General features: G+C 43.6%; 1 protein-coding gene across 3 annotated transcripts in view; it reads left to right on the top strand.

Annotated features, from left to right (window-relative positions):
• FOCAD (focadhesin) overlaps positions 1-23,173 on the top strand; it is a 364,090-nt gene that overhangs the window by 214,413 nt on the left and 126,504 nt on the right. For all 3 annotated transcript variants that reach the window (XM_073542693.1, XM_073542692.1, XM_073542694.1), the window contains 3 exons: positions 8,743-8,875; positions 16,621-16,809; positions 19,327-19,448. In XM_073542693.1, the coding sequence (XP_073398794.1) occupies positions 8,743-8,875; positions 16,621-16,809; positions 19,327-19,448 (444 nt within the window). The remainder of the gene's footprint in view (positions 1-8,742; positions 8,876-16,620; positions 16,810-19,326; positions 19,449-23,173) is intronic.

Here is a 23,173-nt window from a genome sequence, read left to right as displayed (position 1 = left end):
CCAGAGCTTTTGTGCTACCAGTAACTTGGACACCCCCTATATTTCTGTTAACAGATTACGGACCCAAGTGGGGACTTTTGGTATTTTGGGATAGAAAGCAGTTTAGATCTGTTCACATTTATCCAGTGCTCTACGCTGAGCACTTACTTTGGAGTTTCCATGTAACTATCTGAAATACGTGATTCAAATGAAATCCAGTTGAATCACGTATTTCAGATAGATCAGTTCACTATAATGAGGCAGCAGAGTTACTCTGGACTCCGTTTTGGTCTCTGTTTAGTGGTGTCCTGCTCATCATAGGTTCTCAAAACTGCAGCCGACTCTGCTTTTGTGCACGCTTAAAAAGACACACTGCTGTTTCATAGACCACACGGCATCCACAGTGCTTCATTATAGGAAATCTTCCACCAGTGATTTTGTCTGAATCACGCATTTCAGAGATTTATACGGAAATCCCTATGTAAGCGCTCAATGTAGAACGCAGCATAAATGTGAGCCTTACTTTGATTTTTGGGAGGCAGAATGAACAAATCAACAGGTGCTCTCACTTAACAGTGCCCTCTCACAACCTTCTCAATCTTGCGATCGCTATTGATCACGACAATCAGATGGTTAAGTAGCCAAGGGCAGCATAGGCTTTTTGCCCTTGCTGTTATAGCAGGATCTTGACTGTCATTTAAGTCGAGCTTTAGGAGGCGATTGTTCCGCTACCAGTATATCCATTTGCAGGAACTACCTGCTGTGCAGGAGTTTCAAATTTTCATATGTTTTTTGCTGATTTATTATTTGCATCTTTTTAAAAATTCATAGAATTAGTCTCAAATATATGTCAATGTTCCTGTGGAGTGATTTCATGTATTCTAGAATAGAGAATATTTTGTAAAACGTGCCACTTCTTGGTTTAAAAATTGGTTGAAGCCAAAAAATTAAAATGTTTTTCTCCATCGCTTCATCGGGGACACAGAAACCATGGGTGTATGCTGCTGTCACTTGGAGGCTAACACTATGCACAGAAAAAGGTTAGCTCCTCCTCCGCAGTATACACCCCACCGACCGGCACTAATTTCCCCAGTTTAGCTTAGTGTCAGTAGGAGGTGGACACGGGTCTTTCATTAGACCCATATCTACCTCAGCGTGCCTCGTTCCCTTGCAGGTTCCGGAGGGATACGGAGTGAACAGTCACATCCATACTCCCACAAAGAGACTATGAGTACGGCGTGTACTGCCACCCCGTATCCTCATAGCTCTACACGGCAGGACCAAGAGCCCCGAGCACGGATGAGTGTCAGGCGATCCACCTGGTCCTCGCCCCCCATCTCCCACCCACTCGCCCACCAGAACCTGTTGGTTTGGAAGAGACGCAGACCTCCTTCTATGGAAGAGGACAGGATCATGATAAGGTACAGGTTTTTGCTGAGAGGTAAGTATGGGACCCCAGAGTGTCACCTCCTCTCCCTGCCTCCCACATCTCCCCAGCTACACCTTTCTCTCTTATTTTGGCCAGCCATGCTGCAGGCTTGGGTACCTTGCGGAGCGGGCGCCCTAAGTGACACGTCCCCAGGTGTTACGGCTCTTTTCAGCAGCCTCTTCCTCTCTCTGCGCCCCCCTCCCCTCCTCTCCCCAGCTGCACTTATCTTGTTTCGGCAGGCATGGATCCATTGCGGGGCGATCGCGCGGCAGTGCAGCATTGCCCCCATGCTCCCCGCCGGCCGCCGCATCTACTCCAGACCCCGGCTTCTATTGCGGCCTTGTTCCGCGTTGCGGGCACACCCCCCGCCTTTTTCCTTAGGCGGGCTTCTCTCCCGCCCGTTCAAAGCCTGCCCACCGCTCGCTCCCACCCATTCTAAGCCGCCCTCCGCTCTTTCCCTCCACGTCTGCACTCCGGAGGCGGCGCTCAGCAGCGGGCGGTACCACCATTTGGCTGCAGTTAACCCCGCCCTCCTCCCTGTCTCCACAAGGAAGCGCGCGTTTTTTCTACCGGGCTCTCAGGCGGCCGCCATTTTCTCCAGCCTGTCAGCCGGACTCCTTCGCCTCTTCTGTGGCCCTGCAGTTACGGACGAGCTGTGCAGCAGCGCTCGCTGAAAGCATCCACAGGACACCGGACCGTGAATAGCTCTGCAACTGCAGACTGACACCCTCCTCTGCCTCCTGTCTCCCAACCTTCCGGCACTGCTTCAGTGACTCCCTCATTATGTCTAACTCTAAGCCTGATCGTGCTCACCCTCCGGCTTTCACCTGCACCTTAGTCAAGTTCTTTGCATGCTTTTCTTGCAAACGCAAACTTCCCTCAGGTTAGTCCACTCCCCTCTGCAGTGACTGCAGCAACCCCATCCAGCTCGCTGCCCTGGAACCCCATATTGCTCCACGTGAGAGCGAATCTCCCATTCCTGACTGGGCTTCTTCTTTATCTCAATCAGTGGCCTTTCTGGTGGCCATCACCTCCACCCGGCGCGTGTCGGAAATGGCAGCCCTTTCTTGTCGCCCCCCTTTCCTGGTGCTCCATCAGGACAAGGTGGTCCTGCGGCCCCCACCTTCCTTCCTTCCTTAGGTGGTGTCCACTTTTCACCTAAATGAGGACATTGTTCTCCCGTCCTTTTGTCCGGGTCCAATCCACCCTCTGGAACGCTCCTTGAACAAGCTAGACCTGGTCAGGGCCATGAAGGTCTACCTGGCTAGGACGTCTCCCTTGCGGAAGACAGACTCTCTTTTCATCATTCCAGATAGTGCACGGAAAGGTCAGCCGGCCTCCAAGGCTACCATTGCTCGCTGGATCAGATCGGCAATTTTGGAGGCCTACCGGGTCAAGCATCGAGTGCACCCTCCGGGAATTAGAACTCACTCTACCTGGGCAGTGGGTGCCTCCTGGGCGCTGCACCACAGAGCTTCTGCGCATCAGCTCTGCAAAGCGGCAACCTGGTCTTCGATCCACACGTTTGCCAAATTTTACAAGGTCCACACCTACGCTTCGGCGGACGCCAGCCTAGGCAGAAGGATCTTGCAGGCGGCGGTGGTGAGTCCGCTGACCTGATGGAAGTTTGTTTCCCACCCCAGGGACTGCTCTGGGACGTCCCATGGTTTCTGTGTCCCCCAATGAAGCGATGGAGAAAACAGGATTTTTGGTTGCTTACCGTAATATCTGTTTCTCGGAGCCTTCATTGGGGGACACAGCACCCTCCCATATTCTGCAACTCCTGTTCTTATGTTGTTTGTTGATTACAGTTGAGTTGTCTGTTCTGTTTTCATTCTGTTTTGCTACTTTCCTTCTGCTTTTTCACTAACTGAGGAAATTAGTGCCGGTCGGTGGGGTGTATACTGCGGAGGAGGAGCTAACCTTTTTCTGTGCATAGTGTCAGCCTCCTAGTGGCAGCAGCATACACCCATGGTTTCTGTGTCCCCCAATGAAGGCTCCGAGAAACAGATTTTACGATAAGCAACCAAAAATCCTGTTTTTTTAGACTTTATTCCAAATTCATGGGCCGTGTGTGCCATTTCAAAGACTTTTGTACAAAAAATGACACTAAATACTAAATACTAAGAAAGAAAACTGACTGAAAACCCCACAAATGATGAATTGGGGCCATTATTTGTGACTTTTTTCCAACATAAATTTAGCGTAGGTGGAAATGATAAATTTCCCCATTGTTTTAGGGGAATGTACAGTATAGATAATTCCAAGTACATTGATGATCAGGCTAATTCAATGTAGATACATAATACTGGCATATCAAGTTGCTTTTAGCTTTATATTTATAAGTGTGAACATATTCCCCAGTGCTTGACAGTTCAACGGCAGGCACATAGGTGTACAATTATATAATTAAGACTGTGTGCATCTAGACAGAGACCTGTCAATACAGTGCAGTGGGCGAGGAAAAGCTGCCGTGTACCCTCCTGTCCGATTAGTCCACAGCACGGTCTCTGTCCCCGGCAGCTCTTGAAGCATGTTTTCTCTGAAACGTTGCAGAATTTGAGTCAAACATACCTGGCTGAGTTAATACAGCCAGTGCCTGATACATGGTGCCCTCGACAAACTATTTAAGATCATGACAGTTTTTGGCAGGCTGTCCAGTAGTTCCAGCAGGAACCTGTTCCAGTCTCTGTCTCCAACTCAGACGTCTGAAACGGTGTTACAACTGGAGACTATCAAAAAAGATGATATCCTTCTTTTGGCAAATTTCTGCAGGACTGTTTGTTTCTGTAGTTCACTGACTGATACTTTGCTTTTTTCCCCCCGATTATTTAATTTTCTGCTGAAAACAAAACACTATTGTGCATGCACCTGTACAGACGGAAGAGTGTAACATTTGCGTTATAACATAGAAGCACTTCAGCCTCCATCTATAATGGAACTACATGATTACCTGCATTAGTCTACACACTGAAATGAAGAATTATTTTTGTAAAAAGTACCATACTGTTGGAAGAGATTCTCTATTGCTCCTCTTAATGGGAATCTGTCAATAGGATCAACCATAGAGCCCTTCTATAGGGGCATGTAGGTGATAGAAAGTTGGATAAAATGATACCTTGATAGGTGAGAAAGCTATGTTATCCTTATATGTAAATGAGCTGTTCCAGGCTGTTGGCCAGACACTGGTCTGCATGAGTTTCCACCTCCAGAGTTCATTTTAAATAAAAGGGGGAGTTACCAGTGTGAGACAAGTAATGACTGACATTTTGCTCTAATACACAGCTCTGTAGTGAGATCAGGACTAACGGCATAGCTAACATAGTACACCAGAAGTGAATTTTGTCTAATTACAAGCAATTTGCACCAGCCCTTATAATGCTAGTAGCACTGCTGCAGAACCGTACCTGGTTACAACCATCACAGTACACCAGAGCTGAACCTTGTCTCATTCAAAACAAAACAATCACATATGCATTTTTCTTCTAACAGTGCTTTCAGCTCTGCTATACTGCCCTTCCCCCACACTGCCTTCCTGTGAGATGGAAGCTAAGCACTGTGAGATAACTACTGCAAATATTTTTGTAATGTAACAAAGTTCATCTCTACTGTATCTTGTCAGATCTGATCTCACTGCAGAGCTGTGTGTCATTATGAGAGCAGGGAGCAGCCATTACATCTCACACTGGTAACTCAACCATAGAGCCCATACAGTAGATCTTAGCAGCTCATTTACATATAAAAAACATAGCTATCTCTGAAACAAAACATTGAATCGCACATATCAAGGTATCCTTTTAATCAGCCTAGGAAGGTTGAACCTACTGACAGATTCCCTTTAAGCATGGTGACCCATTACATTGAAACCATAGAAAATTCTCACTGTGCTCTCCGTGATCTCATTGAGGTCACCACAGTTCATCGGGCTTCTCACAGTGTAGTGTGTGAACGCAGACTCAATGACCTGCGGTAACCTCTGTGACCGTTCGTCACTGTAGTTGCGCAAACAGCACATCATTCTCCCATAGTTTTCAGCCTGGACAGTCGCATCATGCCACCATTCAGGTTATAAGCCACATATCACAGACATGGACAGTCTTATAGATGCCTCTCCATTACTAACTTCTGTGCTTGATGTCACTTTTCAATACAAAGGTGACATCAGCACCAACTCTATTACCACACTTTCCACTCCCACAGGGCATGTGGGAACACCGAGGTTAAACCCCACATTTGGCGCATCTTATGGAAGTGCCATTTCTGGGGCGGTTGACGGCTGATGTTGGTAGCCTGGGGGGAGGTGGGGCAATATCTCTGACCCCTTCCCAGATTATTAATATCAACCGACAGCTGTATGTTTAGCCTTTGCTGGTTTTAATTTATAGGGGGACCCAAAATCATTTTTTTCTGGGGTCCCCCGTAAATTAACCAGAAAAGGCTACGCAAACAGTTATTAGTAGCCTGTGAACCTTATGGGGTATTGTCTCAAGTCATAGATTACTAACATCAGCCCCCAGCAATGGACTTTCCCTCTGCTGGTTATAAAAATTGTACAGGAGCCCCACACAGTTTTCTTTTATTTCATTCTTTATTTTATACTGGAGTTAAACAGCTGCAGCTGAATACAACTCTCAGTGCAAGCAGGAGATAATGATGATAGCTGCATTCTGCAGCCGGCCGGCGCCAGGGAACAGCACAAAGTGTGTCTCTTCATCCCAGGCGCTGGTATGTGTCATGCTGATGACACACGAATGTTACCCATGTGTCATCAGAGTGCGGCACGCATATCTGCTGGTTTTTCACATGGGCACACGGTCTGTGTGAAAAACCTGACATGCGAACAACCATTGAATACAATGGGTGTGCGTATGTCCGTATTTGTGGTTCTTAAAAAAAGGACGCCATACGAACATAAAAAACTGATGTCTGAAGACTGCCTATATCTGACATTAATAATAGATGATTTTTTTTAGCTATTGTGAAGAACATAATATATACACTCACTGGCCACTTTATTAGGTACACCATGCTAGTAACGGGTTGGACCCCCTTTTGCCTTCAGAACTGCCTCAATTCTTCGTGGCAGAGATTCAACAAGGTGCTGGAAGCATTCCTCAGAGATTTTGGACCATATTGACATGATGGCATCACACAGTTGGCGCAGATTTGTCGGCTGCACATCCCTGATGCGAATCTCCCGTTCCACCACATCCCAAAGATGCTCTATTGGATTGAGATCTGGTGACTGAGGAGGCCATTTGAGTACAGTGAACTCATTGTCATGTTCAAGAAACCAATCTGAGATGATTCGAGCTTTATGACATGGCGCATTATCCTGCTGAAAGTAGCCATCAGATTCCTGTTCTTAGCTGAGAGGAGTGGTACCCAGTGTGGTCTTCTGCTGCTGTAGCCCATCTGCCTCAAATTTCGACGCACTGTGCGTTCAGAGATGCTCTTCTGCCTACCTTGGTTGTAACGGGTGGCAATTTGAGTCACTGTTGCCTTTCTATCAGCTCGAACCAGTATGCCCATTCTCCTCTGACCTCTGGCATCAACAAGGCATTTCCGGCCACAGAACTGCCGCTCACTGGATTTTTTTTCTTTTTCGGACCATTCTCTGTAAACCCTAGAGATGGTTGTGCGTGAAAATCCCAGTAGATCAGCAGTTTCTGAAATACTCAGACCAGCCCTTCTGGCACCAACAATCATGCCACATTCAAAGGCACTCAAATCACCTTTCTTCCCCATACTGATGCTCGGTTTGAACTGCAGGAGATTGTCTTGACCATGTCTACATGCCTAAATGCACTGAGTTGCCGCCATGTGATTGGCTGATTAGAAATTAAGTCTTAACACAGTTGGACAGGTGTACCTAATAAAGTGGCCAGTGAGTGTAATTTCATGTCAATCATTTGTATCCTTTGTGGCACGGGATTATAAAACCCTCTTCAGTGTGCAGCTATCTCAGCAGGGGGGGCAAACCTCCGAAGGATGTGAGTGACAGATCTCACATCTTGAGTCAGCTCAGAGCAGGGCAAAGGCTTGTTTGCAATATAGAGTCATGCTGCAGCTGCCAAAGAACATTCTAGAAACATAATTCCATAAGGCGTTATGGAGATACCATAAGTCCTAGCCGTTCATAGTGTATATTTCTGAGATCCCCAGAACATGACGAGCGCCCCCCCCCCCCCCCCCCCCCCCGGGTTTCGACCTGTTCTGTCACCCTAGGACCATCTTAAGGAATTATGACCCATCTTAGGCTTTGGCGTTTTCAGCTTCAGAGGCAAGTGGAGGGTATTTATGTATATCCCAGAGGGCAGGAGGGGAGTGACCCAAAGAGGATAAAGGCTAGTGTAAGGCCATGTGGTCTCTCCCTCTGTTATGCATGCGGTCCACTTCGACAGTGGGAGCCACGTTGAGTAAAGTGCTGTGAAGGACTTATGAGTCAGCTGGCAGTCCATGCCCCTTGCTGCCCAGCGAACTCATGATTTAACATCACCCGGTAATTGACACGATCCATCTGCTAAAATTGTTTGTCCTACCATTATTGTTTTTGCATATCGTACCATTGTATATGTATAACCATTTTGGATATTTTGAATTGTCTAGTGTGCCCTTAAGGCAATTAAATATAAAATTTAACCTTAGGCTGCTCTTTTTTATTCGATACACAAATCCACAGTCCATTTCTCGGTTAAACTTTCCATGCTACCGGGGCTTGTTTCTGGCTCGATATAATGTCGTTAACGGACCGGGCTTATATTTAGCGAGGAACTGGTGGCAGTTCTACTGTGCTGGCAGCACTCTGTTTCACTGGTACTAGTAAAAGGTACCTCTCAGCCTGTCAGAGTTGTGAGCAAGTGTGGTGCCACATCAGTGACTGCATGGGCCACTTGCTCTCACTCCCCGTGCCTTCCTGAGCCTGTGTGTAAAATTGTACCAGGCTGACCTTGCATGTACCCAGGGGGTGCGGAACGTCACGTTGATGAAAGTGGGGAGACAGCATTACGTGATCTATCTGACGTAATAGTGACGTCATGCAGGGTGGCGAGGAGCGGGTTCATCACAGGTGTATCTCCAGTACGTATGTTACAAAAACCTAATATTTTCATATGATAAATTATAAATATGATTAAAAATATTTTACTTATTACCTTGTTTAGGTTCGTGTTTTTTGCTTTTGAAAATGATTAAATGAATGAAAGGGTTGAGTCTGAGTCTGGATATGAAACAATTATTGTTGTGTTTTCATTGTAAAATATGTAAATAATTTATCACAAAAATGGCATGTAGTGGATAATCATGTTAGTACAATCTTTGTAACTGAACTTTAGGCCAGACCTGAAATTGTTCTACCAGATGGGGCTGAAGGAGATGGAGAAGAAGAAGATAAAGAGGTGGACCTTTCTGTACCAGGTTCTTCATATATAAAGCTCATGGCTATTACTCCTTCTGCCGTACTACCTGGTAAGGACATTTTAAATTCCCTCATAGAGTATTATGAGTGTATAGTGGGCATGCCTCATACTCAATTACCTCATCTGTAAGTTGAAGCAGCTTCTATGTCTGTGCTTTGTAGGAATAGCCACTTGGGTTAATTGGGCCCTTTAATGCTGCAGTTTATTTGTGGGTAATTGCAGAAAAATGTAACACTTGTGTCCTTACGCATTACAGCTTAATGCCAAGTAACTGAGCTCTTGAATCAACTTAATTTGGAAGAAACTCTTTAGCAAAATGTTTTTTTACTCTAAATTTTGGGTCGAGATGAAATGTGCAAAGAATCTTAGCCAAGCTCATGGAGTTTTCTGGTTGTCTATGTGGATAAATTAAAACTATCTAAACCTATCTCTGACCCTTCTGAACCTCTCTTTTATTGGTGACATTTTTGTGACACATTTAGGTCTGGTTTACTACACAAATTCATATATTAACAACAATTGGGTGCACCTCCATCCATCAACAAATAAGTAACAAATAAATAACAGGGTGCAACACCTTGTATGGAGAAAGACTATAAATCGGGGAGAAAAAGACCAAATGTAACATGCAAGGACATGAATACAACCACTCTACAAACACTCTAGTTGCTACTGTGTGAATGACGATGGATGCATGAACCTGCGAATGACTCATTAAGTTCCCCTTCCTCTGATATTACGAGTGTGTATAGGGACTTGGCTTTAGAGTCTACGCCAGCCAGTGGCAAGCTACAAGCCACAACCGCATCCTCCACAGCGCTAGCGTCCGACAGTGCGCCTGCTTCCGGGCATTGTCGATTAGCGGCAGTGTCTGTCGCCGCACTGCAGTCTGCAGCTCCTCTCGGCGTCCGCAGTTGCGACGCCGCACGCATGGTAGGTCTAGACAGACTCTGACCCTCTGCCTAGGGCCCAGCTCCTGTAACCTGCTAAAAAATAAGGTGCAGGCTTTAAATAAAGATGTCCATAGGCATGGCTACCTGACCAGCTCAAGGAGAACTCATACAATAAGCCAAAATAGGCAGAAACATGTGACGAAGCTGCCATCAGTGATACGCGTGGGGTCCTCCCACACCCCTGCTTCATGTGGACGTTTCTGCCTATTTTGGCTTATTGTATGATTTCTCCTTGAGACGGTTAGGTAGCCATGCCTTTGGGCATGGGCACCTTTATTTAAAGCCTGCACCTTATTTTTCAGCAGGTTACTATATATTTTTCCACCTGTTTACCTCCACATTGCCTTCTATGTTCTCACCTTGTTCTCCAGGCTGTGTATTCCACATTATGCAATGTGCAATCTATACTGTCATGATCCTGCATATGGCAGATGCCCTTTCTTCTCTCTAACCATTTCAGCTTTATTGTGCTATACACATGGGTTATTTATTCCCTTATACATTTGGTTAGAAGAATCTTCCTGCCTTTGGTTGGTTTGTATTGACCCATTTGGGTAGCTTATTATGTGGTTGTATTCATGTCCTTGCATGTTACATTTGTAACCTCATGTATATACATATATATTTAATGCCCCGCTCATACATTATGTGCCCACGGTGCGTGTTAAAACGCACACCAAAAACCAGACTCCTTCCCAGAAATCGCGCTGTTTTTTTCCGCGCGATTTCACCGCGATTATGATCGCGATTTTGCCGCGATTTTCGTGTGCGATATTCAAGCACTTTCCAAGCGATTTGAAGCATCGCTTGGAAAGTGATTGACCGGTTGGTCACACTCGTCAAACATAGTGTTTGACAAGTGTGACCAGGTTTTTACTATTGAGGCCGCCTATGCGGCATCAATAGTAAAAGATAGAATGTTAAAATGCTAAAAAAAATAAAAAATTGTAAAAAGTGTATATTTACCTTCCGGCGTCCCGCACTGCATTCCCGGGCCACAGCGTTCCCAGTAACAAATCATATCTTCTGCTTTGCACTGTGGAGGGGCAGATACCCCAAAACGTGTCTGCAAATGAAATGTCTGGTTTGGCTTCCTATCCAAAGTCATATGACAAGGGTCGAAATTAACTTTTAAGATGGCTACAAACAAGAGGTGGCACTAGAGTTCAATTTGTCTTCCACTCTGAAAAGGCTTGCAGATTTGAAAAGACCGTAGCATGCCCTGATTTCTGCAGATTTTAATTTTTTTTTTTTTTGCATTTCAAAACATTTTATTAATAGTCATGAAGGGGATGTGTCCACTTTGTTTTTTTAAACCAGCTTTTTATTGATTTTCTTACATAAAATATACAAATTATAGAATAAAAAGGATAAGTATTAGCATACAAAAATATATCAAACGTCGTAGTAGTTATCAAGGAATCTCAATGCATTCACATAATCCTTCCAATTTGCCTTTTTCACTTCCTCCTCCTTATATATTCTTCCTTCCTGTTTTCCTTCTCCCATACTTCAACAGTTTCTTATGTCTTAAATCCAAACTTACTTAACAACCCTATCACTTCCCCCCTCCACCCTTCCCTCCCACTCCCCATGCGACTCGGCCTCGGAACCTCTCCCTATAATTTCAGCTTACCTAGTGATCCTAACAGATCTTCCTTCATATACCATTCATTAGATACAAATGTTAACATTATTTGCCTTATTTCTTCTCCTGAGCATATACCACTTATGAACTTTCTCCATTTACTGAAAAAAATTGCTGTCGATCTTTCCTTTCTCCTCTCCACCACCATTTTCTCCAGCATGAGCGTTTTTTTCAGCTGGCTTATCACCTTCTCGAGGGAATTTCTCTCACCAACCATTTCTGGAGAATTGCCCTTTTACTTATCAAGTCTATATCATGGAAGAGAGATGGTATTGTACCCCCTCCTTTATCCCTTCCCTCCTGATGATGATAATGGAATAGCCAAGCCATTGGTTCCAGCTCCAAGTTTCTATTCCAGATTGTTCGAACCAATCCCTGAACTTGCTTCCAAAATCCCTCAATTTTTCCGCACTGCCAAATCCCATGGTATAAGTCCGTTCTTTCCGTATCACATTTCGGACATTTCACCAGTTTGTCTTGTTGTCTAATATTCAAAAAATTGAAACCACATATGGCCCTATGTATAAGTCTGTATTGAGTGTCTCTCCAAATTTCGTTTACTATCTTTTTCCTCATCTCCATCCACCCTTTCAAGATTTTTTCTTCCCCTTCTTGGTCTCCCAACTGCTTTGCCCATCCCTCTAAAATTTTCCCTGGTATGATGGGAACTAATGCTTCTCGCAAGTCCCTATAGAGACCCAAAATGGTAATCTCATGAATGTCCTTTAATAAAATTGTGTCCAAGTTGTTTACCTCATATTCATTGTTTACGTTGAGTAATTTCCTCATTATCCCTTGCTTTGTCTGTTCATACTGGAGAGTCTGGAATGGGCGCAAGTCATATTTCTCTCTTATTTCCCCACACTTCATCCATCTCCATTCTGTATCATGCATCAAGTCCCTTAAAGTCCTTATCCCCTTCTCCCTCCACTCTCTAAACAGGTCATTTTCCCTTCCCTGTGCGAAATCTGGGCTTGCCCAGATGTTAATGAATTTTGAAATATTCCATGCTAGCCCAAACTTTTTTCTAACCGCCTTCCAGGTCATTACTGTGTCCCTACATATCAATGAGTGTTTAATATTGGGTGGTAAATTTGGTATGGATGTATGTAATATTGATCTATGGTCCCATGGCTTACAGAATTCGGCTTCTAAAGTCCAGTCAGAGTGTCTACTTGTTTGTCTAATCCAGTCAACTGCATGTCTCAAAATGCAAGCCAGGTTATAGCCTCTAATATTTGGTAGTTTGATCCCCCCCCCTCCGTTGGCAGCATTAACTTATTAGCGCTAATCCTCGGTCTCTTCCCCTTCCAAAAAGTGAGAGAATGCCTTTGTCAATCTTTTTAAATCTGTATGTTTGAGAAGTAATGAGATTGTCTGCATGGGGTATAAAGGAGCCTAGAGAAGCTCATCATTTTTATCAGATGATTTCTTCCCAAAAGGGTCAGCGGAAGATTAGCCAATCCCTGCAGTTCTTTCTCTATACGTTCGATTAGTGGGGAATAATTTAAGGAATATAAAGCTTTTGGATCCCTCCCAACCAGCACTCCCAAGTGTTTCTGGCAATAGGAATGTCACATATTGAGCCTCTCTCTCTCTCCACTCTTTTTTTCTCCCAAAAAGAGTATTTCACATTTATTTTTTGTTAAGTCTGAATCCTGCCAGTTTCCCCAACCCCTCAATTTGTGCTATGACTTCACTCAGTTGTGTTTTGGGCCTACTCATAAACAGGGCAATGTCATCAGCAAATAATGCCAAACACAGTTCTCCGCCCCCCACCTTGATCCCTTCAAACCATCGTCCACCATTCAAAAGTCTAGCTAATGGTTCGATAGCTAAATTGAATAACAAAGGTGACATCGGGCAACCCTGCCTGGTTCCCTTTAACAAAGGAAACGTTCTTGATAAGAATCCTGGGGTGTTCACCTTAGCTTGAGGAATCGCGTACATCACCTGCACAAAATTTCTAAAAGTGCCATGCAAACCCAGATGATTTAACACCTGTTCCAGCCATGACCACCTCACATTGTCAAATTCTTTTTCCGAATCCAAGGTGATCAAGGCTGGAGTTTCTCCCCCTCTCCGCTTAGCTATGTCAACTGCCAACATTACTTTCCTGATGTTCGTCACTGCTGAGCGCCCCTTGACAAATCCCGCCTGGGGGAGATCTATAATCTCTGGCAATATCTATGCCAATCTATTAGCCATCAACTTTGCCAAAACTTTCAGATCCTGGTTGATTATCGAGATAGGCCTATAACTAGTTGGGTCCTCTAGGTCCTTTCCTGCTTTAGGGATGAGCTCTATGTATGCTGTGTTAAGGGTAGCCGATACTCGCTCTCCCCCTAATATCTTTTTAAATAACTCCTTCAATACAGGTGAAATTTGTTCCTTTAAAATCTTGAAGAAACTGCCATTCTGCAGATATTTATTAACTTTATATGTGGCAGACCTTAAGTCCCATAACACAAAGACACTGTCTATGTTGTTGTCCTCTGCAGTAACAAGTTCCTTCAAATTTGCATGGGTATCAAAATAATCTAGACCACTTCCCTCTTTTTAACCCCTTAACGATGTATAATGTACTAGGTCCATCAAAAGTCGTCTCTCTGCCTTTGATGAGGGCTTTTATGCATCTTTCCTGCCAGCCAATGGCTGAAATATTTAGCCATCATCTGCCTCTAGATTGCGCGGGTGAAACAAAATTCCACTTGTGAGGACTTGGCCACAGACTTTTTGCATCACAGAGCACCGATACGTCAATCTTATCGTTCTGTTTATTAGAGATTTGCTTTCCCGTCAGTTTAAGTGCACTAATTTCATTTGGAAAGTGTTCGGCTTCAGGAATCAATGTTTTCCAATCAGTGACAGTAAGCAGATTTAGACATGTGGGCTGGATCTCAGGTATACATAAGGCCTACATTAGCATTTCTGTCCTGCATCTGGTGGGGGCATGTGTGTCTTTGTTTCTCTCTGCAAGGGACATCCCTAATACACAACCCTGCAGACAGGCTGGAGACTTGGCTTCTGGAACATTCTTTAAGTTAAAAGCAAATGTTTAAGGGGGAGGGTGTAAACACTCTGTCCATCCAGAAGAGGGAGAGCAATAAGTCACAAATATAGTGAGACAGTTGTTGCAGTGACACCGAGGATGGTGAGGTCCTGGTGCCCCTGTATGGATGGCCTATGGAGATTGGAGATCGGTTGCCGGCTGGAGCTCGATACACGTGTTACGGTCATGATATGTTGTTAGCAGCTGGAGCGGGAGATTTGCTACGGTCATGTCATGGAGCATGGACTGTGACTACAGACTGTACTGGTGGGAGATACAAAAACTGTGGGCCAACCAAAAGTTGGGAGACAGTGGGTATCGCCTGGTACGGGGGCAGTGGAACTATTCGCTCCAAGATGGGATCTGTTGTACTGGAGACCATCTACCCACAATTTCTGTAAGACCATAGATGTAAGGAATAAAAGATAGTTGCATTGTTAACCTGCCTAGATGATTATTACAACCCACAACCTCCGATCTTCACACCACCCTAGGCTTTTATTCTGTTAAATGCCACTGTCAATATGTGACAGCAGCATTAACAGTGCACCTGCAGGGGGAACATGTCAAGTATCCCCTCATTGGCGTTCCCACGATGTGCTCGCGGGATGCCAATGTGTTTCCATGACAGCCAGGGGTCTGCTGAAGATCCCTGTTTATATCATCATGGTGCTCTTGTGAAAGCCAACCCGTGGCTGACATTCATAGGAGACTGTTATTTCTGCTATATACAGCAATGCTAGTATATAGGTTCAATTCACCCAAGGGGACTAACAAATACTGTGAAAAGTAAAAAAAAAAATGTTTTAAAAAATTAAAATAATATAAATGTTCAAATTACACCCCTTTTTACCCATTAAAAATTAAGAAACAAAAAAACTTCACATTCGATATCAATGTATTCGTAAAAGTCCGTTTTATCAAAATGTATAGTATAAATTAATCCAATCCGTAAAATGCGTAACGAGAAAAAAAATCAAAACATCAGAATTGCAGTTTTTCAGCCACTTTAACAGAAAAATATGTAATAACAGGCAATCAACACTTTGTATATACCCCAAAATAATATCAATAAAAACATTGTCTCAGGGCACAAAAACCAAACCCTCTCAAAACCCCATATCCAAAAAATTTTAAAAGTTATGGCTCTCAAAAAATGGCAACACAAGCAAAAAAAGTTTTTGTTTTTTTTGTTTTTCACCACTTAAGTTAAACAAAAACTTTTTGTATCTGTATAATCGTACTGCCAGGTCAGTTTTACCTTGAAATCGGCTCTGTAAATGATAATGATGATAATAAAAATAATAATAATAATAATAAAACATTTGCAGAATTGCACTTTTTGCTATTTCGACAAACTTTGAATTTTGTTCCTGCTTTTCAGTACAGTGCATCATATGATAAAAGGTTGTCCTTCAAAAGTACAATTCATCCCACAAAAAAACAAGCCCTTACTTGGCTGTGTCGACGCAAAAATAAAAAAAAAATTGGCTCTTGGAATAAGTGGAAGAAACACTGAAAGCGCAAAAACAAAAAATCGCCCGTTTCTTAAGAGGTTAATGTCCTTTTTAAATATAGTTAAATGTTTATTTCTTGTCTGTGTTTTTCTTTTAAAGGCAACCACAGCAATATTCCCCACTTTGCCAAACTTGATACTTAAGCTGCTGAACTTTTGAACCCTTTTGTACTCTGCCATTGCCAAAACTGTGCCCAGCACAATACTAGAATGCCTTTGTATAATAATTGTTCCGTTTTCTTAGATTTCACATGTCCGTCAACACAACCTTAATGTCTAAGTGCACTCTTCAGCTAATGTTTAATGTAACCATAAATTTAGTAGTCATTTTTGGAAACAAAATTTCATTTGTGGATAATTAATCTGCAAATATTTAATTCCAGTCTACTAAATAACTTGCGTAGACACATAATCTAAGAGGTACAATTTTCTTCATCTGTGGGCTTACGCCTTAATTGATTTTCTATTTAGTTATTACTGTTGATGAAGCTGTTTATTAGAGCCTGCACCTTCAGTACTATGAAATAGGCTTTTATTGTGCCCAAGGTAATTTCGTGTTTGTAATATAAAGTCATTAGCGCTTTTCTCCGCTGTACTAATCAAATAAAATGTGTTCTGCTTGCAGCATATGAAGAGTTCATTTCCTCACTGGTGAAGAAGGAAATGAGCAACATGCCACGTGGTATATATCATAATGCCCTCAGAGGTGGCATTATAAGGTCTGACCAAGGCAAAGCTGTAGCTGGAATCCCAAGCTTCATGCTAAAAATGTATGAGAAAAACAGACAGCCCGGCCTAAAACCAGGACTCGCAGGTGAACATGCTACATGTACACAAATTACTAATAAGTGATAGATGTGTTCAGAATGCTGTTTCATGCTGCCATGGAAGGGATTCTCTTGGAGTAGGAAAACAAATGTTGCTATAAGTAAATTCCAAAATAACTTTAATTAGCAAATCACACTTGTTTTATCTAGGCAGCCAATCATTGTGGTATATTACTGTATAATGGTCCTCCTCTTCTTGTTACACTCGACAAAACCTATCCAAGGCAATGTTCACACGTTGCGTTTTTGCTGTTTTTTTGCAGGCAAAACCTGCTCTCTTGGCGGTAAAGAGGCCGCTTACAATATGCAGGGTTTGCTGCGTTTTTTGGCTGTGTTTTTATTGTCTCTTGTGCATGCTGATAAAGGTTAGTGCCCCCCCCCAAAAAAAAACAAAAAAAAACAAAACATGGTGCAAATTCCTTCAGTTTTTGCAAAAAAAAAAAAAACCCGCAGCAAAACCTGATACCTGCATTTTTTGCTGCATTTTTGCACTTACCCTTTGCTTTCTATGGGTGAAAAAACGCTACAAAAACGTTGAAAGAAGCGACATGCTGCAGTTTGCCAAAGCGCAGCAGTTTTCCAATTCAGTCAGGAAAAATAAAACCAATGTGTTTGCATGAGATTTCTGAAATCTCATAGCTTTTGCTGTTATTGTAAAACACAGCTTAAAATTTGCATAAAAAAGCAGCAAAAACAATCTGGAAAATGTGTGAACATATCCCTAGAATGTAAATCGGACAGGTGCCTGCCGGTAGAAAGCTCCAGTTCTGTGATTTGGAGATAACGTGAAAATACATGGTATAGGCTATTGCCTGGTTATTGGAACTGCTCAGTGTTTTGAAAGACAGGGTAGACAGCAGTGTGTGCAGTCTTTTACCTCAGCACTTCTCTTATCCCCAATATTAGATCTGAAAGGCAGGAAGAACATTAATGTGACCTGTCTTTTCTTGACTTTACACCCCTGGTATCGCCAGTATTAGATCAGAATGACAGGGAGGACATTCGAGTGAGCGGCCTCTTCTTACCTCATCATCCCTGGTATCTTTAGTATTTGATCAGAAATGGTCTACAGCAGTGTGAGCAGCCTTTTTTTTTTACCTCAACACCTCTGGTATCTCCAGTATTAGATCAGACAGACAGGGTGGAAACAGTGTGAGCAGCCTCCTTTTACTTGAGCACTGATAGTACCTCGAAAATTAAATCAGACAGACAAGGTAGATGTCATTGTGAGCAACTTCTTCATACCTCAGTACCATTGGTATCTCCAGAGCAGCAGTGCGAGTGGCCTCTTCTTGCCTCAGCACCCCTGGTATCTCCAGTATTAGATTAGATAGACAGGGTGGAAACAGTGTGAGCAGCCTCCTTTTACTTGAGCACTGATAGTACCTCGAAAATTAAATCAGACAGACAAGGTAGATGTCATTGTGAGCAACTTCTTCATACCTCAGTACCATTGGTATCTCCAGAGCAGCAGTGCGAGTGGCCTCTTCTTGCCTCAGCACCCCTGGTATCTCCAGTATTAGATTAGATAGACAGGGTGGACAGCAGTGTGAGCAGGCTTTTCTTACCTCAGCACTTCTCATATCTCCAGTTTTACATCAAAAGGCAGCGTAGACAGTAGCATAAAGAGCCACTACTAAACTCGGTGCCCCTGTAATCTCCATTATTAGATCAGGCAGACAGGTTGGACAGCAATGTGAACAGCCTTTTCTTACCTTAGCACTCCTTGTATCTCTAGTATTAGATCAGACAAACAGCGTGGACATTAGTGAAAGCAGTCTGTTCTTACACGTGACGGGGGTCGGCGATGCGCGTATTGCCGGCCCGGCGGCTGGAAGCGCTGGTTAAATGGTGAAGATAGATGGAAAACAAGCTGGTGTATCTGCGTGGTATACGGAGCAGAGTCTTATTACACGAGTATTTTGAATGACATTCTTCTACATCTTAAAAACTCAAGATCTTTTTCATGTGAGATTCATCAATGTAAGCCTATTATTTTGGGTCTCTGCCATGGAGAAGTTCTTGTTGTCCTCATAAGTACATTTACATATGGCGGTGATAAAACAGGACCAGATCTTTTATTAGAAAGCTATGTGATATCGTATTTGTCTCCCTTCCATTGCTTCAGCATGTATCACTCCAGATATGAACACACTTGCCCAATATCTTGTGATTTACATCTAATCGTGATGAAATGCATTGCAAATTTATACCCAATGCAGTGCACAGATTATTTCCCAGGTTTGCTGGCAGCGCTCATTGTGTTGCGGCAGACATATGGAGTAGGCAGTAAATGGATCATGCATAATAAACATCCTGCTGCGTTCCCTGTGTAAGAAGTAAAGCGCGATAACATCCCGGTTGTATCGCTGTGAGATCAGCAGAAATAGAAACAAGAACGATTTCTCAATGCTGTGCTTTGCCTATCTAATATGCAATCACTCAAGATGGTTGTTTTCATGCATATTACTTTATTTTTCTCTATCAAATCTTCCTTTTCCCAGCCGGCATGCTGCTGTGCTATGACCTGCCTGTTCAGACGGACCGAGATGGCAGACCTATCAATCGCTTTCTTGCCAGCAGGGGCCGCAGTTACCAGCAGATGTTAACAGCCCTTATACATGAGGTATGGCTTACGTGCGAACAATCCGATCACTGATGATGAGGTCTGGAACAGTTGACAGACTTTTACTGTTAATTGTCTCTCTTCATTGTACTAATCGAAAACTTTGTCACTATTACAATAGGGTGCAAAAGTTTTGAGATCATATTTTACAACTAGTATTTTTTTTTTCTTTTGTTAACTTTTTTAATTGAAGATTATATGAAAAGGTTACGTCATAGAACAAACAGCATTTCTTATTGGTCATTAATGCTGTCTGGCAAAGTTAATCCTGTTCTTAACATACCATGGGTCTAATGTCGTAACCAAAAGCATGAGACCCATGTCAGGCACCAAATATCACATACTTTTTCTTCAGAGAATACTCCTAATAACCTAGGGACTAATATGAGTCAAAGGGGAATCAAACCAAGGCTTCGATATCTTATCAACTTTTTTAGGACAGTGTCTATTTTTATATACCACCCTCTCATACGAAGCTGTGTATTGACTCAGTGTGAAATTCGCGGGGGTTTTCTATCAATCCATCTCATGGCCATAGTCTTGCTAGCCGAAAACAATGTTCCCTTGAGAAGAGTGCAAGGGTAGTGAGGCCAAATCTCCTCAAGGATTCCTAAAAACACACCTTAGAGTAGAGTGGCACAGGGGATTGTATGACCTCGATGAGGATAGCTGTGACCTATTTCCAAAAGTCTGCAATAGGAGGACAATACTACATCAGGTGTAGAAAATCTTCCACCTCTTCCCCACACGTATGTAAATCTGCAGTGGTAGATCTATCCATTTTATATAACCTGCTAGGTGTCTGGTATCATTGATGGACTATATATATTTGGACTAGCTTGTTATTAAGGGGAGATCAAAGCCTCACTCTAATCCCCCACTGATAGGGAGGATATTACTGTTCTCCATTTGGCATCAACCAACAATGACTATGAGGAGCATCTCCTGCTTAGCATCCCAAAATTTAAAATGTCTGGGAACTGAGTATTTAGGGCATGCTTTAGTTGCAGATACCTAAAGAAAGCATGTCTGGGGACTTGTTAAAGCTGTTGACATTGATCAATGGAAGCAAGAATGCCCTGGATGTATACCTATGCCAGTGTCTTTACTCCTAAGTACGATTAGAACTGAGCATCTTGAGAATGTAGCAATTTGAGAAAAGCAATGTTATGCCATAAGGGGTACTCGGCTACTGTATACTCGAACAAAAACATTTTTTTGGTGGCTCTCCACTCTTGAACCGTAAGTCTGCGAATTGAGAAGTAGGATGGTGAGTATTACTCTAGTGCTTCCAAGACCCCTCATAGACTCCAAAACTCAAAAAGCGCTCAAGGTGGTGTTCAAAATTAAGTAAATAATTATCTGCTATCCATTGTTGTTAAAAGCAAAGTTGGCTAGCTAAATAGTATAAAAAGTAGTCCAGGAGTGCCGCACCTGCCTCATCCCTTTTCCTCTGAAGAGTGGTTTGTTTCAGTTTGTGTCTTTTTGAGCCCCATATGAATTATGCTAAATGGGAGTTGATGAAGGCAAAGAGCTTTAGGGGCTATGGAATTGTTACCCTGCAGAATTCATCCTCTACTTTCCATCCCAAAGTGCTTAGAGGTAACAACATAGATTTCTGCCAGTTTATTTTTAGACTGGAGAATCAGCCAAATTTCTCAATCAGATCCATTAACAAAGGCAGTGTAATTCTTGAACGGGCCATAAACAGGATTAAATCATCTGCATATAACCCCAAGTGGTCTTCACGGGAACCCACTTTCATCCCTTGATACCCTACATTCTGACTGATCCTGATGGCTTACGAGACATAAAATCATTAATTAGGACCTTGGCTTTCAGAGATCGATACAAGACTGCAATCCATATTCTGAAGCCTGGTCCAAAGCCAAATTGTCAAAGGGCCTTCTCAAGATAGGCCCACTCGATCAATTTAAATGCCTTAGCAGCATCCAGAGATGCCAGAGCACATCTTTATGTTTAGAGTAGTGCGATTTTATCCGTATCAGGGGTGTACAATCGTTTCGAGTCCACATTGTCAGATTGAATTTCCAAGGACCACAAAAAAGTCTAAAGTGGTATTATAGTCTTCGCCATTTAAAACATATTATAACTACCTGCCATAAATCTCAGATGTATGCAAGTTAGAGTTCCAGGAAATGAGGAGACCCCTCCTCGCCAATCTCCATTCTAGAAAGGAAGAGGCCATATATGTTGCTCGATCTGCTATTCAAGAGAGCCTTATTAATGTATGGCCACCTGTCTTCAACTCTTTTCTGAAGTGCTTCACAAGAATGAGGAGTCCAAATTTTCATAATATTTGGAGGTTCCAGAGGGGCACATAGTGAACCATAAGTACTTGTCTATTCTTGCTATGAACTACACCACACTACTTCTCTCTGGTAAGGAATATACTGTGGTGTAATAACCACTGTGTGCGCTAGGGGGTGCTGTGTGGATGTCCCAAGAGAGAGGATGAGTGGCAAAATCCTAAGGCACTGTTATGTATCTCAAGGTGGGTGGCCTTGAGATGGAGACTGATGTGTGTGTTGATCAGCAGCGATACTGCTGACTTGTTGTGTCAATGTGTCAGGGAGAAGTCTCCAGGTAGCTGGGGAGATGGGCGGACCCAGTTACCTACAAACCCACCGAGGGGGTGTGTTTAAGAACGCTAGTGCAAAGTGTGTGTGAATGGTTCAAGGACCTGTGATGAGGTCATAGCCATGTGACCCAGTGTGCATGGCTAAGGACCATATAAGGTGGCCAGGGTAGGTCACATGTGAATGCAGGGACCTGGTTGGTCCGTTGTGAAAGGTCCCGCTGGAAGATGTGTCTCCTGGCTAACAGCATGTGGAGTGGCTGTGTGTAATGGCTGCACGTGCCTGATGATTCCCTGGAGGGAATGGATGTCTGCAGCATGGAGAAACAGCCATGACGAAACCCTGACGTGGGTGAGTTAACTATGAGGCTGAAGAGCCTGTGTATGCCAACCTGTGTGACCACAGGGAGGACAGAGAGAAGCTCTGTCAAGGACGCTATGCCGATATGAACTTTATGTTGCTTGCTTTGGTTTTTGCTGCATAAATAAACCGCATGGACTATAATGGTTTTATGGAAAACCCATGCCGGATCTGGTTTTGTGGCGGCTAAGCGAGAATCCCCTATGTGAATGACAGCGCTACCTCACAATTGGTGGAGATTGCATTGGGCAATATTGTAGCCTTGTTGCTGGGAGTAATGGAAGAGGGCCGCAAAATTCTGTGGCTAAGGGCAATGCTGAGCCAGGAGGGCTGACGGTCGAGAAAGCCGTGTAAGATGCTGACCGGCCACGTGTGTGAGCAGAGCCTGTGACGGCCTGCATTTGGGGAAGCCACTGTCCGCCTCTGTTTCTGGAACCGTGGGGCGGCCTAGTGAGTAAGGCACTGTCTGGATCGGTGAGCCCAGTGCGGCTGCTTCCCCAGCAGAAAGAGATCGGTGATTGCTAGTGTGCCTCTGCGGAGAAGAGTTACCCGAGGACCTGTGTGGCCGACACAGGTAACGGACAGGTGTTCGTGTGGTACTGACCTGGGTCAGTGAGCAAGACTGTGTACCTGGAGGGTTCAGTGAGGAAATGTCCTGGAGGGTCAGTGTTGGGAGATTCTAGGAGAAAGAATCATCCCGGGAGCACGTGGTATGACCTTGGACCTGGTGAGGCGCGAGTGTTGGGCAGTCCCAGGCGGAGACGG

The sequence above is a fragment of the Dendrobates tinctorius genome, unplaced genomic scaffold (genome assembly GCF_039654945.1).
Source record: "Dendrobates tinctorius isolate UK_male_01 unplaced genomic scaffold, ASM3965494v1 ptg000128l, whole genome shotgun sequence".
In the NCBI taxonomy this organism is placed as follows: Eukaryota; Metazoa; Chordata; class Amphibia; order Anura; family Dendrobatidae; genus Dendrobates; species Dendrobates tinctorius.
This window is presented reverse-complemented; position numbering and strand designations above follow the sequence as displayed.